The sequence below is a fragment of the Barbus barbus genome (assembly GCF_936440315.1).
Source record: "Barbus barbus genome assembly, chromosome: 36".
Lineage (NCBI taxonomy): Eukaryota > Metazoa > Chordata > Actinopteri > Cypriniformes > Cyprinidae > Barbus > Barbus barbus.
In genome coordinates this window covers 18590522-18606959 of record NC_136714.1, presented here as the reverse complement: position 1 = coordinate 18606959, position 16438 = coordinate 18590522, and the positions used below count along the sequence as shown (strand labels likewise).

Here is a 16438-nt window from a genome sequence, read left to right as displayed (position 1 = left end):
AAAAAATAGATAAATAAAAATTCATAGATGTTGGATCACTTTGGTTTGCTGTGTTGCAAGATCCAAATTTGATTATTCCGGCAAAATTTGGAAATATAAAAACAAATGATTTTTTTTTTTTTTTTTTTTTTTTTTTTTTCAGGCTTTAAAAAGCCATGGATATTAGAAAACGTTTGGAAAATTCTGCTAGAAATCATGGAAATGTATCTAGTCAATTTCTTTTATTATTATGTTCAGATCTAAAGTGTTTCTTTAGTTATATGAAAATCTTTTTTTTATTCTCATGTAGTCATCACAAATGGCTGATTATTGAACAATCATGGAAATTGGATATTGAAAAATTATGGAAATAATAGCATGTCAAGTCAAATGTGAAGTTTGGTGTGATTAATCATGTGACATTATTTTGTATTTATTTCAATAAATTATGCAGTCTATGTACAGTCTATTATACAGTCTAGTTTTTATGAATTCGTACATTTAATTTATACATTTCCTATATGTGACCCTAGACCACAAAAACCAGTCATGAGGGTCAATTTTTCGAAATTGAGATTTATACACAAGCTGAATAAATAAGCTTTCCATTGATGTATTATTTGTTATGATAGGACAATATTTGACCGAGATACAACTATTTGAAAATCTGTAATCTGAGGGTGCAAAAAAATCTAAATATTGAGAAAATCGCCTTTAAAGTTGTCCAAATGAAGTTCTTAGCAATGCATATTACTAATCAAAAATTAAGTTTTGATATTTACAGTAGGAAATTTACAAAATATCTTCATGGAACATGATCTTTACTTAATGTCCTAATGATTTTTGGCATAAAAGAAAAATCAATAATTTTGACCCATACAATGTATTTTTGGCTATTGCTACAAATATACACCAGCGACTTAAAACTGGTTTTGTGGCCCAGGGTCCCATATGCCATTTACTTCTGTTTCAAACCTATGCGGCCTAGTTTAATTTCTATTAAAGGGGTCATCGGATGCCCATTTTCCACAAGTTGATATGATTCTTTAGGGTCTTAATGAAAAGTCTATAACATACTTTGGTTAAAATTTCTCAATGGTAGTGTAAAACACCTTCTTTACCATGTCAAAATCAGCTCTGTTTTCATCAAGCCATTATAGTCCATGTTGCTTTAAATGCTAATAATGTGCTTTAATGTTGCTTTAAATGCTAATAATGTGCTATAATAATGAGCAGACTGTAAACGTCAGCCACGAAACTGGCTAACTAGCACATTATTAGGAAAGGCAATTTGCAAAGATTCATAAAAAACCCTTATACTCACTTCTGTAGATGAATCTGGATCACGAATGATTTGCGCAAACATAGGCACATTTATGTAGATCGGGGATCATAGCATTCAAAAACAAAAGTAACGTTAATCCTCTGCATCTTCAGCGGCTCAGATGTCGGGAGTAAATGACGACTGCTTTATTCATTACTACATCCAACAACAAACACCTCAATCACTTAATTGGAGACATTCTTGTCTTCCCCTGCACCAGAGTTGACAATGGTGGGCAGCTCTCAATTCACTCAGGGCGGGTCTAAGGTAAGACGGCCTTGTCAGTCAACTATCGTGGGAACGGCCTGTAGAGAACTACGTCCTTCTGACAGGAATCTCAGAACAGTCTGATTTGAGAGAGGGGATTTAAAAAAAAAAAAAAAAAAAAAAAAAAACACTGGGTGGATTTTTATCATTATAGGTGTACACACTTCCGACACACATTTATGTTCAAACAACTTGTAAAGTGAAATTTTCATCCGATGACCCCTTTAATTTATTTATTAGTGGGTGCTTTTTTGAAGCACTCACTATTGTTATTGCTCATACTTATTAGTGGGTGCTTTTTTGAAGCACTCACTATTGTTATTCGTCATACTTATTATTTTCTTTATTCCGCCGTTATTTTGGCGCGCTACTCCTCCCGCAGCTTTTGTCACAGACCCACGAATGAGGCGTCAAATCGTGCGGATTAATCGGGAATGGTGTGCTATGACTTTTATAAGCGATCGGGGGTACGGTATTTGCCCCAGGGGCAAAAAAGCGGCCCAAAAATCGCATTGACTTAACATTGCGACAAACTTTGACGAATCATAGCTCAGAGCGAGGATTTCGCAGAAACTTGTGAATCACCACATTTGGAGAGGCTATCAAGCTGTGCAAGAAGATACCCCACAGTGGGGTATAAGTTGTACCCCTGGGGCACAAGAGCCCCCCAAAGTTGCCCCATTGACATACTATGGTGAGGGACGGCCCATGAAACAGTGCGTTTTTCCTACTATGGTAAATTACATAGGGATTTTGTATTGAACATAGCTCTGGATCACAGTGTCATGGAGATAAGGGGGCGGGCTCATTTTACTCAGACGACCAATCAATATCTTAGGATCATTGAGAAGCCATCAAGCCACGCCCTAGCAACCATTTAAAAACCTTAGCAACAAGTTCCATAGACATCCATTGAAAGAGATCAAAGGGATATCTCCGGACTGAATTGTCATAGAAGCATGAGGGTGGTCTCATTTGACTCGAGCCAGCAAACGGCCAATCATGAATCACCTCAACACTTCCTAGCCCCTCCCTAGCAACCATTGTCGACCAGCTTAGTAACCAAAATCCAAAGAGGGATATCTTCCATTCTGAATATCACAGAGGCATGGGAGTTGGTTTATATCATTCATAGTGACAAGAAGCCTTTGCAGTTTCATCATTGGCAGCTCCAACCAACTCCATAGCAACCAAATAGAGCACCCTAGCAACCAAAATCCAAAGAAGGATATCTTCCATTCTGAATGTCACAGAGGCATGGGAGTTGGTTTATATCATTCATAGTGACAATGATCCTTTGCAGTTTCATCATTGGCAGCTCCAAGCAACTCCCTAGCAACCAAACAGAGTACCCTAGCAACCAAAATCCAAAGAGGCATATCTTCCATTCTGAATGTTGGAGATGCATGGGAGTTGGTTTATATCATTCATAGTGACAAGAAGCCTTTACAGTTTCATCAATCAACTCCATAGCAACCAAATACAGCATCCTAGCAACCCTTTAACTATAAAAGGAAGCCACATCTCAGCTCCATAACATCATACAGACATGCTGGTTGGCTATAGTGGCGAGTTTTGCCACGCCAAGCACCCACTCACATTTTCTTCAGGAAATGTACATTCTAGTTATTTTCTTTATTTTCTTCTTTATTCCGCCGTTATTTCGGCGCGCTACTCCTCCCGCAGCTTTTGTCACACACCCATGAATGAGGCGTCAAATCGTGCGGATTATTCGGGAATGGTGTGCTATGACTTTTATAAGCGATCGGGGGTACGGTGTTCGCCCCAGGGGCGAAAAAGCGGCCCAAAAATCGCATTGACTTAACATTGCGACAAACTTTGACGAATCATAGCTCAGAGCGAGGATTTCGCAGAAACTTGTGATTTGCCACATTTGAAGAGGCTGGCAGGCTCTGTAAGAACATACCTCACAATGGGGTAAAAGTTGCACCCCTGGGGCACAAGAGCCCCCCAAAGTTGCCCCATTGACTTACTATGGAGCGGGACGGCCCATGAAATGCATGCGTTTAACCTACTATGGTAAATTGAATAGGGATTTTGTATTGAACATAGCTCTGGATCACAGTGTCATAGAGACAAGGGGGCGGGCTCATTTTACTCAGATGACCAATCAATCTCTCAGAATCATTGTGAAGCTATCAAGCCACGCCCTAGCAACCATTTAGAGCACCTTAGCAACAAGTTCCATAGACATCCATTGAAAGAGATCAAAGGCATATCTCCGGACTGAATTGTCATAGAAACATGAGGGTGGTCTCATTTGACTCGGGGCAGCAAACAGCACTTCCTAGCCCCTCCCTAGCAACCATTGTCGACCACCTTAACAACCAAAATCCAAAGAGGGATATCTTCAATTCTGAATGTCACAGAGGCATGGGAGTTGGTTAATATCATTTATAGTGACAAGAAGCCTTTGCAGTTTCGTCATTGGCAGCTGCCAAGCAACTCCATAGCAACCAAACAGAGTACCCTAGCAACCAAAATCCAAAGAGGGATATCTTCAATTCTGAATGTCGCAGAGGCATGGGAGTTGGTTTATATCATTCATACTGACAAGAAGCCTTTGGAATTTCATCACTGGCAGCTGCCATGCAACTCCATAGCAACCAAACAGAGTACCCTAGCAACCAAAATCCAAAGAGGGATATCTTCAATTCTGAATGTCGCAGAGGCATGGGAGTTGGTTTATATCATTCATAGTGACAAGAAGCCTTTGGAGTTTCATGATTGGCAGCTGCCAAGCCACTCCCTAGCAACCAAACAGAGTACCCTAGCAACCGAGTGGCGAGTTTTGCCACTGCAAGCACCCACTCACATTTTCTTCAGGAAATGTACATTCTAGTTTTTATTTATTATTGTAATTTTTTAATTTAAAACCACCTAAATTAGTTTCCTACTCATATATTTTTTTTTTTTTTTTTTTTTTCTCAGCCAGGTAAATCTGTAACGTTTGGATCCTCTTTTGGTCAAATGTCTATTTGGGTTGCAGATTCAACAAACTTTATATGCAGTAAAAGATGCATATGCTTGCATACCCGCCTTTTTATGCATATGAATGGAAGTGAATAAATGACAAACCCTTGTCTGACCTTCCCAACCTCCTCTAAAAGACTGGGCAACCTGTTGTGCATTACCCAGGGCATCTTTCTTCAATATGTCCTGAAGCTGATGTAGTGAGATAATGATCCTGATTCCTGCTGATTTATTTGCTGGTTTGTACCTGTCAGATGCCTTTGAGGTGATCAGCAGCAGATGACAGCTGTGTTTTGGCATAGGATGAAGCTTGGAGGGCTGCCACTCTTCTTTAGACGTTGCCAAGGCGTTTTTTTTTTTTTGTCTTTCCTGCTCTTATCTAATCTAGCTAGCACGGCACCCTGATGGTTTTACAGACGCTTTCTCAGATTCCTTGTAAAACATGTTTCTCTTCCCAACCAAACAGGTTAAGACAAAAAATTACAATGGCAAAATAAGATTTGCGAGAGACAGGGGGAAAAGGAAATCTGTGTACTATTTTATAACATAGTGTCCTGTAATGGGATACAGAAATGGGTTTCATTTCCTTAGAATCCAAGAAATCAGAAAGCTTAAATTTGGGATGAGTCCTGACACTCATTGTTAGTTACATTATTTTCAGGGTTTGTTGTTTATGCTTTAATTAACATGCTTACTACTGTTTTTGAATGCCAGACTTTTATAAGCGTTCTCAAAAAAAAAATGTATCTAGTTGAGTCAGGCGAACCTGAAACCAGCCTAATAATACAGTGCTTCCAGTTAGTCAACTAGTCATTCAGGCAACCCTGACTAATGTTTTCACATCCCTTGTCTAAATTAACAAGTCTTCTTTTGAACTAACGTTTTTGAATGAAACAAATCTCACAGCAACGTCAACGTGAAAGTATTTTCTTCTCTTTTCTGTCATTTTTTTCTTTCTTTTTCTCTCTGTTCTGTTTTCCACCAGCTCTTCCCCTTTCTCGGGCTAATTAAATAAGAGCCCCTTTTATCCGTGTGTAATCCTGACCTGGCAACCCTAGCCTTCACAGAGCGGAACACACCACTAACTGGCAGCACAGTATACTTATAATATTCGTACACACATGAATAGTACCAGACATATGCTGTGTATTATAAAACATAGGATGGGATAGTTACTATCCTATAAAACATAAGATAGTAACTAGATGTGTATGTAGTATGTAACCACAGTGTAAGTACACATTGGTACATAGTATCTACAGCTCTGTTTGTGTAACTACACACATGTAACAACCCACTGAATGGTATGTGTAAGTACAAATGTGTAACAGGACTAACAGCACTTTTTGGTAAAGAAAGTGTTACACTTAATATTAAGTAGACAATTCCTATGGATTTACCATGTAATTACTTTGATGTTACACAGCAGTGGCAGTAAGTTAGGCTTTACTTATAAATTGTGGTTGGTGTGCAGAATGTTACACTTTATATTAAGTGGACAGTTCCTGAGGAGTTACCATGTAAGTACATTGGTATTACAGTGGTCCACCAACTCTAGATAGAACTCCTCCCACTTTACATATCCCTGAACTTACCCGTTTCCACCCCCTGGATCAAATTGTTCCAATTGCTCTTATACATACTGTTGTTATATAATTCCTTTTACACGAGTACTTAGTGAAGTGAAAAAAGTGTTGTTACCAATGTCCTGTTACACATTTGTACTTACACATACCATTTTGAGGGTTGTTACATGCGTGTAGTTACAGAAATATTAGAGCTGTAGATACTATGTACCAGTGTGTACTTACACTTTGGTTACATACTACGTACACATCTAGTTATTATGTATTAGGGACACAATATAAAGTGGGACCTAAAATTCTTCTTTTTTGTTTTTCTTTTTTTCCCCCCCGTCATTTTAGTGTTTAAAAAACAGCTTGATGTTTGATGCATCACACCTGGTTAGAATACTTCCGAACTGACCCTGGATCAGCTACGTCCCCAGTGTGTTGCAGCTGTCCACTGACAGATTGGCATCAAAGTGTTTCTGAAGCGGACCACCATCTCGGGGGGTCTTATCACCGCAAGATAAAACCCTCATTAGACTGAATAATGATTACGTTACACTTCCATGTGCCAGGAAACCATGTTTTCCTGTTTATGTGACACCGTGACATTAGAGAATTAATTAATCGCTGTTTTTTGGCAAACAGCGGGTGTGAATGTGTATATGAATGCACCGACAGAAGCGTCTCTCTTCGCTGCAGCTGATTTCAGGGTGTTTGCAGGAAGTGCTCCAGAGGAGGCCAGGATGTAGGGGAAGTGTTTGGCGTGGCGGATCTGGCAGGGCAGGCAGCCACTAGCATACCCGCTGACAAGCTCTCTCTCTTATATACTCCATCCGCCCTCTCGAGTGCCTTTTGGCCTGGAATCCATCACAAGACACTGTGAAGTGACATCAGGCAAGTGGAGACAGAGAGCTCCTGGAAAACACAGACTGGACATGCTGTTTTTCTCAACTGTCACCTAATTGAGTAATACATCATCCGTATTTTGTGCAGCCCCCTTATGAAACTAGCCTGTTGTGAGTCTCGGCACTTGCGTAACGGGATTAAGTCATGAAATGCATGAAACATTTGCATGCATTTCGGTGTTTCTTTGTTCTGTGCTTGGTTTTAATTACAAGTTTTTATTTAGAAAAATATTTGGTACCGCTTCAACCCTCCGAGATTTACTGTAATGAAATGAAATATAGAAGATTCATGGAAGCCTGCAGGTTTGAAATGACTGAGAGAGATAAGTGGAGGAAGAAAGGAGGTGTGTTAAGGAAGTGTGAGCTAAATGAAAGTGAGCCAAGAACAAGGCAAGGTTAGAGAGAGGCAAATTTAGCAGTCATGGACACAGGAAATATGGCCTTGTCACCCAGGCAAGACTGACAGATGTACCTCCCTCGTCTCTTGATGACAGCTGACAGCATGACGGACAGGTTCAAGGAGATTGGAGGAGTGGAGAATGGGGCGAGAAGGGAAGCAGAAAATGAGTCTGCACCTAATAATCAGATGGCATCCTTAAGGCCTTGACCTTGTATTTCGCTCGCAATCTCTTTCTCGCGCTCTGTTTTCTGAAGCGTTCCCAAAGCCCATAAACACGTACTAGAGTAGGTGTGTTCAGTTAAACTTCCAAGAAGTCCAGTCTCTGCATTTCCTTCCCAGCAATGATCAAAGGTGCCAAAATAATCTCTGTTCCAGAGATTTGTGAAATTTCTACGAAGGCATTATTTAAGGCATCGATTTTGTGCTCCCAGTGTAAAGACTGTACCAAAATTTTAATTCAATAGTTAATTAAAATGCGGTTTCTTTTTGTATAGGCCTGTTTTGGATTATTAGAGTATTGTTCTGTTTGTTTTCTTTTAGTTAGTCTCCATTTCGCTACTTATGATTTAGTTACTAATAGATTTCTATGATTGTTATTATGCTGCCTTACAAGGTACAATAGGTACACAGTACGCAATAGGTAGTTGTCTATTTAGGCAGTATATGAAGAGGCAGCTCACTAGATTTTTGAACACATTTTGTATACCCCTGAATTTAAATGATTAATATGAACTTCAGGAAAATTCAGTGTAAATATTTAACATGACAGCCAAAATACCATATAAAAAAAGAAATATTAGCCATAATATTTTACAAACCTCAAATGGGCAAATATAAAACAAATTGTATAAGATTATAAAAAATAATAAAAGTATAAATTTGCTGTGAATTATACAGTATAAATGGCTTTAAATCAGCTTTGCAATGAATATAATGATATTTTACAAACTGTGTGAGAAACTGAAAACTAGTGCAAAATTGTGTAAAATTGTTTTAAAAAGTATTTTAAAAATTGTGTAAATGGTATAAAATTGCTACAAAATGTGTAAAATGTGTTTGAATTTATTTTTAGCAATTTTAAACTGTGATTGTCCCCTTCTATACGTGGCTCTAAAACAGCTTTGCAGTGAATTTAGTGAATTCAGTGTTTTACAAACTGTGAGCTACCAAAAACAGCTAGTTTGTAGCAAGGAAAAGTTTGCTTTCTTTACTTTTTTTCTTTTTGAGGAAAATGCAGTAGATTACTTGAAACCTGCCTTCTCTTCAGAAGCTCAGTTTTGCCATGTGGAGGAAAAAATGCTTCTAATTACATAAATTTATGGTAAATGATTCACAATCTGCTAATTTGGTGACCTCTGCGCTAGATGATAAAGAAGTACAGTGCACCCATGTGACTGTCTGTCTTTTGTTACTTTCTCAGAATAATCATGCAATGTAAGGTTCAGCAAGCGGGTGAAAAGGCCCCAACAGGGCTTTCTCTCTCTCTCTCTCTGTCTGTCTCTCCGGCATATAGGCTTGTAGCTGCCTGTCTTGCATCTTAATACTTGGAAATAGTCTCTTCTCTGACGTTTTTTTAGCAAATAGCTGCAGACTAAAGCTTTGGTAAATGTTCTAATCGCTTCCTTCCACTTTCCTCCCACAGACTCCTCGGGACAGGTGACGTCCTCTCCTCTTAGCTCACCCACGTCCCACCGGGGGATGCATCCATCACTGCTGAGCCCGACTTCATTAGGCCCCTCGGGGTCTCTGCACTCCCCCATCAGCACTCTGAGCTCGCCCATGAATGGCCTGGGCTCTCCCTTCTCTGTCATCAGCTCGCCCATGGGGCCACATTCCATGGCGTCACCCGGGATGGGCTACGGCCCCAGCATCAGCCCACAGGTAGGGCTACACTCCGAGACCCTCAATTAGAGCTGTATTTAAGGAAGCGCTCGCACCCAGAAATCGTATTTGTGCTTCATAATTAAACATTGTTACAAATCGTTCAGTTTAACTCGTCTATTCTGTCTAGCTCGCTCTCTTTCCAAAACTCTTGCTCAATCTGTCTTTTGTTCCATTAATAGGCCTACACATCTCTGTCATTTTAAAAAAAGGCTCACAATTAAGACATCAAAGCTGGCAGTGTCCTAGTTTTCTTTGAAAGCCTGATCCACAAGAGTGAAATGGTTTTTAAATCCACGTGCATGTGGCGGAAAAAGGGGAGTGTTGTCCTTTTTTGCTCATTGATAACTGTACTGAGGTTTTTCGCTAGGCTTTTTACTCATTTTAAATGATAACATTGTTCATTTCTAGGAAGTTGAAGTGGGTTTTGAAGTGAAAACATTGCATACAAACTCAAAAAAAAAAAAAAGCTATGTATCAGGTTCATACATCACACACTCTAGTTTAAAGATCCTTGAAAGACCCTTTTAGTCCAGGTTTGATAGCTTGGAAGTCTAAAATAAAAAATGTTAAATAATAATAAAATACTGTAAAAATCCTTGAGGTTAAAATGGCAACGAAATATACTTTTACAGCATTCATCAATCTAGTTTCTAATTTCTACTTTAATACATGTTATGTATTAAAATAAGTGAATTTGTGGGGGGGGTAAATATAAATTAAAATTAGTTGAACTATTATGAATAAACATGAATTAATGAACTATTGTATAGTTATAGATAAAAGAAAAACATAAATTCTATAAAAAAATGACACTTTTACCAAATATTTCACACCACAATGTTTTAGTTCCATCAACACAGGACAGAAAACATTGTTAAATGATTTCATTGTGTCTTTAAACTTGCTGTTATTTGGTAGCAACTGTCTAGCCAGCAATCCAAACACCAAATATATTGGTTGAATACATTAGTTTCCATCTTAGACAGTTTTCAATGAGCCGTTCATGATCAATCACATCTGTATCTGAAGCTTCAATTGTCTGTAGTGTACAAATGCTGAAATTTTGAGTGCAGGTTTGGTTATTGCATTGACTTCGTCGTGAGAGGTGCCTAGAGAAACTAGTTTCATCTTTACACGGCAGTATTCATCTCTCTCTCTCTCTCTCTCTCTCTCTCTCTCTCTCCCTCTCTCTGGGTGGGATGCAGTCATGGGGTCTGATGGAAGGTGATTTGAGTCAGATGGCATTTGTCACTTATGTTTAGCGTTCGGCTGACTGGCTGTTTTCAGGCCCAGCCGGGTGGAATGGGGTTGTGACTCGGTTCCTCTGTATTTAACCTCTGAGGATCTGGAACAGGCACCCCACTGGCACCAACCGCCCAGCAACACGCTACGCAATTCCACAACATTCAACATACACACGGCAAGAGTCAAGATCAATCATCGTTTTGTTCCCTAAATATTCGTTTCAGAGGTTTAACACCTGCAAATTTAAACGCTTGCACTTTTTGAGCATAATTTTTACATTGGAGTCCTTAAAGTTTTCCAACAATGGGCAAGAAAGTTTCACTTTCATAAAGACCCAAATTTTCATAAATTAATAACCAGCGGGTTATTAATAAAAAATGTATAAGCGGCGGGCGGTAGTCACAGCTTTCTCTCGTAATTCGGGGGCATTTTGTGCAGTTGGGGCAGTGCTCGCGTTGCACTCGCGGCGATTCCACGCGGAACATAAATACAAACTGAAAAACCTGTGAAATACAAGTTGAAATGTTCTGAGAATGTTCAACATTTGTATTTATTTGATTGTTTTACAATTGTTTTGTTTTGTTTTTCCTGCAAGCACTTTATTTTTCATTGATATTAAGCAGATGTCATTTTTTGTTCAGATCAAATGTTTGACATTGCATGTCACAATTGTAAACTTAAACTGCGAACCTTTAAAGTAGAGTCTATAAATATATATTTTTATCTTTTTATAAAATACATTTTATACATACATTTAACTAAAGAATCATGCAAGCACTTGAATATTTCCCCCTTTACTCGTACTGCACAAAAAGTGGTTCAATAATGTTGAATGTTATAGGGACTGATTATTGCAAATGCAGATCCCAGTGTGTTCTGGTTAAACTGTTTTTATTTATTTTTTTGCTAAGGTTTGCATATGGGGGTGTGTTCTTAATGACAGCTTTCCTAAAAAATATATATCCTATTCCTAAAATAAGAAATATCCCAATATATCGCCTTGCTTACAGTATCGCAATATATCGTATCGCAACCCCTGTATCGTGATACGTATCGTATCGCCAGATTCTTGCCAATACACAGCCCTAGTATAAATACACAAATACATGCATATATTGGAATATCTAAATGTCTGTCTATATTTAGATATGATTTACATTATATGTAAATATATTACATATATTTATTAAATATATATACGTGTAAATACACACAGTACACACACAAATAAAATGTAAACACAGACTTTTAATTTGGATGCGATTAATCGATTTGACAGCCCTAATTTATATATTAAATCACTCTTTAATATATTCATTTATGTAGTTATTTATTACTTAATACTTATTTTTATAATTAATAGTTATTTTATTATTCTTATACTTTCTTTCCTGTGGCATATAAATGCTTAAATGCTCTCGCATCTAATCTCATTTATCTTTATTTTAGTGATGTCAATCGATAAATGTTTTTTTACATATTAATCACACATTTTTCTGAAATTAATCGCGATTAATCCCACCTAACATTAAAGTTTTTAAATATACTTTTATATTGCAATAGTTTCACATTCATTCTTCAAATTGTGAAGTTTTGGCCTAATGGTTAGAGAGTCTGACTCGTAATCAAAAGGGGGGGGGGGGGGTGAATGTCCAGCGCTCTCTCCACCCTCAATACCACGACTGAGGTGCCCTTGAGCAAGGCACCGAACCCCCAACTGCTCCCCGGGCGCCGCAGCATAAATGGCTGCCCACTCTTCCGGGTGTATGTTCACGGTGTGTGTGTGTGTTCATTGCTGTGTGTGTGCACTTTGGATGGATTAAATGCAGAGCACGAATTCTGAGTATGAGTCACCATACTTGGCCATATGTCACGTCACTTTCACTTTTTTCACTTTAAATTAATGTACAAACAACACAGAGACGGTATATTTTTTAATATTTGTTTAATGGCATATTATTTTTTATGACTGAAGGCCAGTATCACTGTCAATACTGATTTCTCTATAAAATTGCCCCCCCCCCCAAATATTTAACCATTGACCATAGCTTTTCACCATTACAGTATAATTGAGCTATCAATTTTAAAACTTATTAGACTTTTAAAAAATAACTTCTAATTTAAGTGAACGTAAGACAATCTTCACATAAACCCATTATAATAAATGTCATATTTACCTGTGCCCTTCAGCAGAAATATACAGAAATTGAAATTGATTGATCAAACACTAAATTCTAAATCAATCCTTAAGCCCGGAACACACCAAGCCGATGAACTAGTGGTGACGAAAGCAGACTGCGGGGTGCCTGATACACCAAGCCGACGCTTGACACCCGACGGCCAAGTAGGGTTTTTTTCTCACGCACTGGTTCGGCAACTGAACAGCTAATCAGAATGATCAGATGGCCTGACTGACCGACGAGCTCCGACTCCAATTCAACATGTCGAATCGGCCGAAAACAAGCCGACGAGGACCAACTTCAGCCGACGGCGCAGAACACACTGAGAAAACTGTCGGCCAACGAACAAAAACTCCCTGACGGCCGACCGTCGGCTTGGTGTATACCGGGCTTTAAAGCTATAAGTTATTTTTTCCTTTTTTTTTTTTTTTTTTTTTCCTCTTTTCACCCCGTCCCGTATTCGCCGCCCTTCACCAGCCTCCCGACGGGAGTGGGTGTGTGAGAGAGGAGGGGCGCTGAAACAGCCAGGGCTTGCGGCGTGTGATGAGGCACACCTGATGTATTGGTATTAATGTTGAAGCAAGATGGCGCCAGCATGTTGCACGGCAAGCCGTCGCGTCCTGAGTATTTCAGAAATTACTTATGTTTTTATGATTATAATGATATTGTCTCCGCTTGCTGCCTCATCCGTGCTGAGATATGATCGATCAACATTGTTGGAAATTAAAGCTTCAGTCAACTTTGATGATAGCTACTTTATTGATGGTGGCCAAACTTTTAACTTCTCCAAGCATCTGTTGTCCATACCGCCGGAGCTATGTCGTCGACATTGCGGCTCCTATTCTACAAAGAGGCGCCGCAAAAGACGAGGAAAGCGCGGCGGATGGTTGGCGAAGAATGCGAGGAATGCACGTGCGGTCCGGGCAAATGATGCTTTGTTTCTTCGGACGTGGCTCCTGTCAGTGTATCCTGATCAGCCTGTGCCTATTCTTCGGCCTCCATTGTTACAGACTCACAGGCGGAGCGGACAGACGGCACATCCTTATTTAAAGGAACTAAAGTATTCAGCATTAGCCCAGTCACATTCACTGGACCTCATTGGAGCTAAAGCTGCACTTCTGAATGTGAGGTCAGTGAGAAATAAAACATTCATACTTCGGGACTTTGTGGCATCTAAGGATTTGGATTTCCTGTTCCTAACTGAAACTTGGCTTGAGCCTGTAGATACCTGTCTTCTTATCGAGATGTTGCCTGCGAACTATAATGTTTTAAATACCCCCAGAGTCACTGGTCGAGGCGGGGGTGTGGCCACGCTCTTTAAGGACAGATTTAAATGTAGCCTTGTACCAGTGGAGAAATATTCAACTTTTGAATTACAATTGATTAAATTAGAACTAACCTACACTGTATATTGTGCACTTATCTATCGTCCTCCTAAATATGATAAGGACTTTATTCAGGACTTTTCAGACTTTATTTCTTCTATTGTTCTGACCACCGACAACCTTTTAATTATTGGGGACTTTAATATCCATGTGTGTTGCTCGTCAAACCTTTTAGGAAAGCAGTTCTCTGATCTTATTGACTCTTTTAACTTAACACAGTTTGTTTGTGATGCTACTCACAGGCATGGGCATACTCTAGATCTGGTTTTATCCATGGGCTTGTCAATTAGTGAAGTGGCCACGGAGGATAATTATATATCTGACCATAGACCTGTCTTTTTTAATTTTGATCTACCTGCTTCCGTATCTAAAAGCCAATCTGCTGATTGTTATTTCCGTCCTATAAATGAGTCGACAGCAAACTGTTTTGCTGAGGCATATGCTAAAAGCCCAGTTTCCTCTATTATAGAGTCTTCTGGAACTTCATTGGACACACAGGAGTTGACTGTTGTTTTTAATTCTTTGTGTCTGGATATTATTAATGATGTTGCTCCAATTAGACTAAAAAAGCCTAATTCTCTGTCTCAGCCATGGTTTAATAATGAATCACGTGCTCTCAGACAAGCATGTAGAAAAGCAGAACGTAGATGGAAGAGAGACAAACTACAAATTTCCTTTGAAATGTTACAGGAATCTCTTAATAAATACCAGTATGCAGTTAAAGCTGCTAGAACAAAATATTTCGCTGATTTAATTAGTAGAACTGCTCACTGCCCTAAAGTTCTGTTTAGCACAATAAATACTGTGCTAAACCCAATTATAGTGTCTCCTATTGACTCTATTTCACATACCTGTGAGGATTTTCTGAACTTTTTTATAAGAAAGATTGAGTCAATCAGAGAAGTTATTGTGTCTTCTTACAGTGTTCAAGCAGCCTCTATGTCAAGTTCTTGTATTTTTGATTGCTTTGATTTTGTCTCTCTTTCAGTTCTGGAGGGCATCGTTAAACATATGAAACTGTCATATACTCCTTTAGATCCTATTCCTCCTTACTTTTTAAAGAATCTGTTTGAAATTATGGGCCCTAGTATATTATCTATTGTGAACAGCTCCTTAAGTAATGGTGTTGTCCCACCCTGTCTTAAGCAAGCAGTGGTCTTTCCCTTACTTAAAAAATCAGGTCTTGACCCCACAGAGCTGAATAATTTCCGCCCTATTTCTAAATTACCATGTCTATCTAAAGTTTTAGAAAAAGTTGTTCTTTCTCAAATTACCCCTTTTTTAACTGAAAATGATATTATGGATAAATTCCAATCTGGTTTTAGAGCTGGTCACAGTACAGAGACCGCTTTGGTAAAAATTGTGAACGACTTACGGATGGCAGTTGATTCGGGTTTGGGGGTTGTTTTAATTATGTTGGATCTCAGTGCTGCATTCGACACTGTTGATCACTTGATCCTTTTAAAACGTTTGGAGTGTGATGTAGGCATAAAAGGAACAGCTTTAAAATGGTTTCATTCATATCTGCATGATCGAACATTCTTTGTTAATTTCGCAAATAACTCATCTTCTGTGGTTCCTTTAAAATATGGTCTTCCTCAAGGTTCTATTCTGGGCCCTACACTATTTTCATTGTATATGTGCCCACTTGGATCTATATGTCGTCGCTATGACATTTCCTATCATATGTATGCTGATGACACTCAGATATATTTACCACTTAAAGTTGGGAACGAGCACTCGCTACAGCCCCTGTTACTCCGTCTGGAAGAGGTTAAAATTTGGTTGTCTAAAAATTTTCTTCAGCTTAATGACAAAAAATCGGAGATAATTTTTTTTGGTCCACCAAAATTAAAAGAGATGATCTCTAGTAATATTGCTCCTTTAGAAATAACTGTAAAAAACAGTGTAAGAAACCTGGGTGTTATAATCGACTCAACTCTCAGTTTTGATAATCAGATAAAGTCAGTAGTAAAAAGTAGTTTTTACCAACTTAGAATGATCTCCAGGTTAAAACCCATTCTTAGTTTTAAAGACTTAGAAACCGTTATTCATGCATTTATTACTTCGAGATTGGACTATTGTAATTCTCTTTATGCTGGGATCTGTCAGCGACATCTATCTCGTCTGCAAATTGTGCAGAACGCTGCAGCCAGGCTCCTGACAGGCATGAAAAAAAGGGATCATATTACTCCAGTACTATCCTCTCTTCACTGGCTACCAGTTCAGTACAGGATCGATTTTAAGATTTTATTGATGGTTTTTAAAGCACTTCATAATATGTCCCCAAGTTATATCACCAAT

At 38.7% G+C, this 16438-nt stretch overlaps 1 protein-coding gene across 4 annotated transcripts in view; it reads left to right on the top strand.

Annotated features, from left to right (window-relative positions):
• The window catches only part of LOC306856381 (retinoic acid receptor RXR-alpha-A-like), a 128054-nt gene that overhangs the window by 71976 nt on the left and 39640 nt on the right, over window positions 1-16438 (top strand). For all 4 annotated transcript variants that reach the window (XM_079395638.1, XM_079395640.1, XM_079395637.1 and 1 more), the window contains one exon: window positions 9083-9321. In XM_079395638.1, the coding sequence (XP_079251764.1) occupies window positions 9083-9321 (239 nt within the window). The remainder of the gene's footprint in view (window positions 1-9082; window positions 9322-16438) is intronic.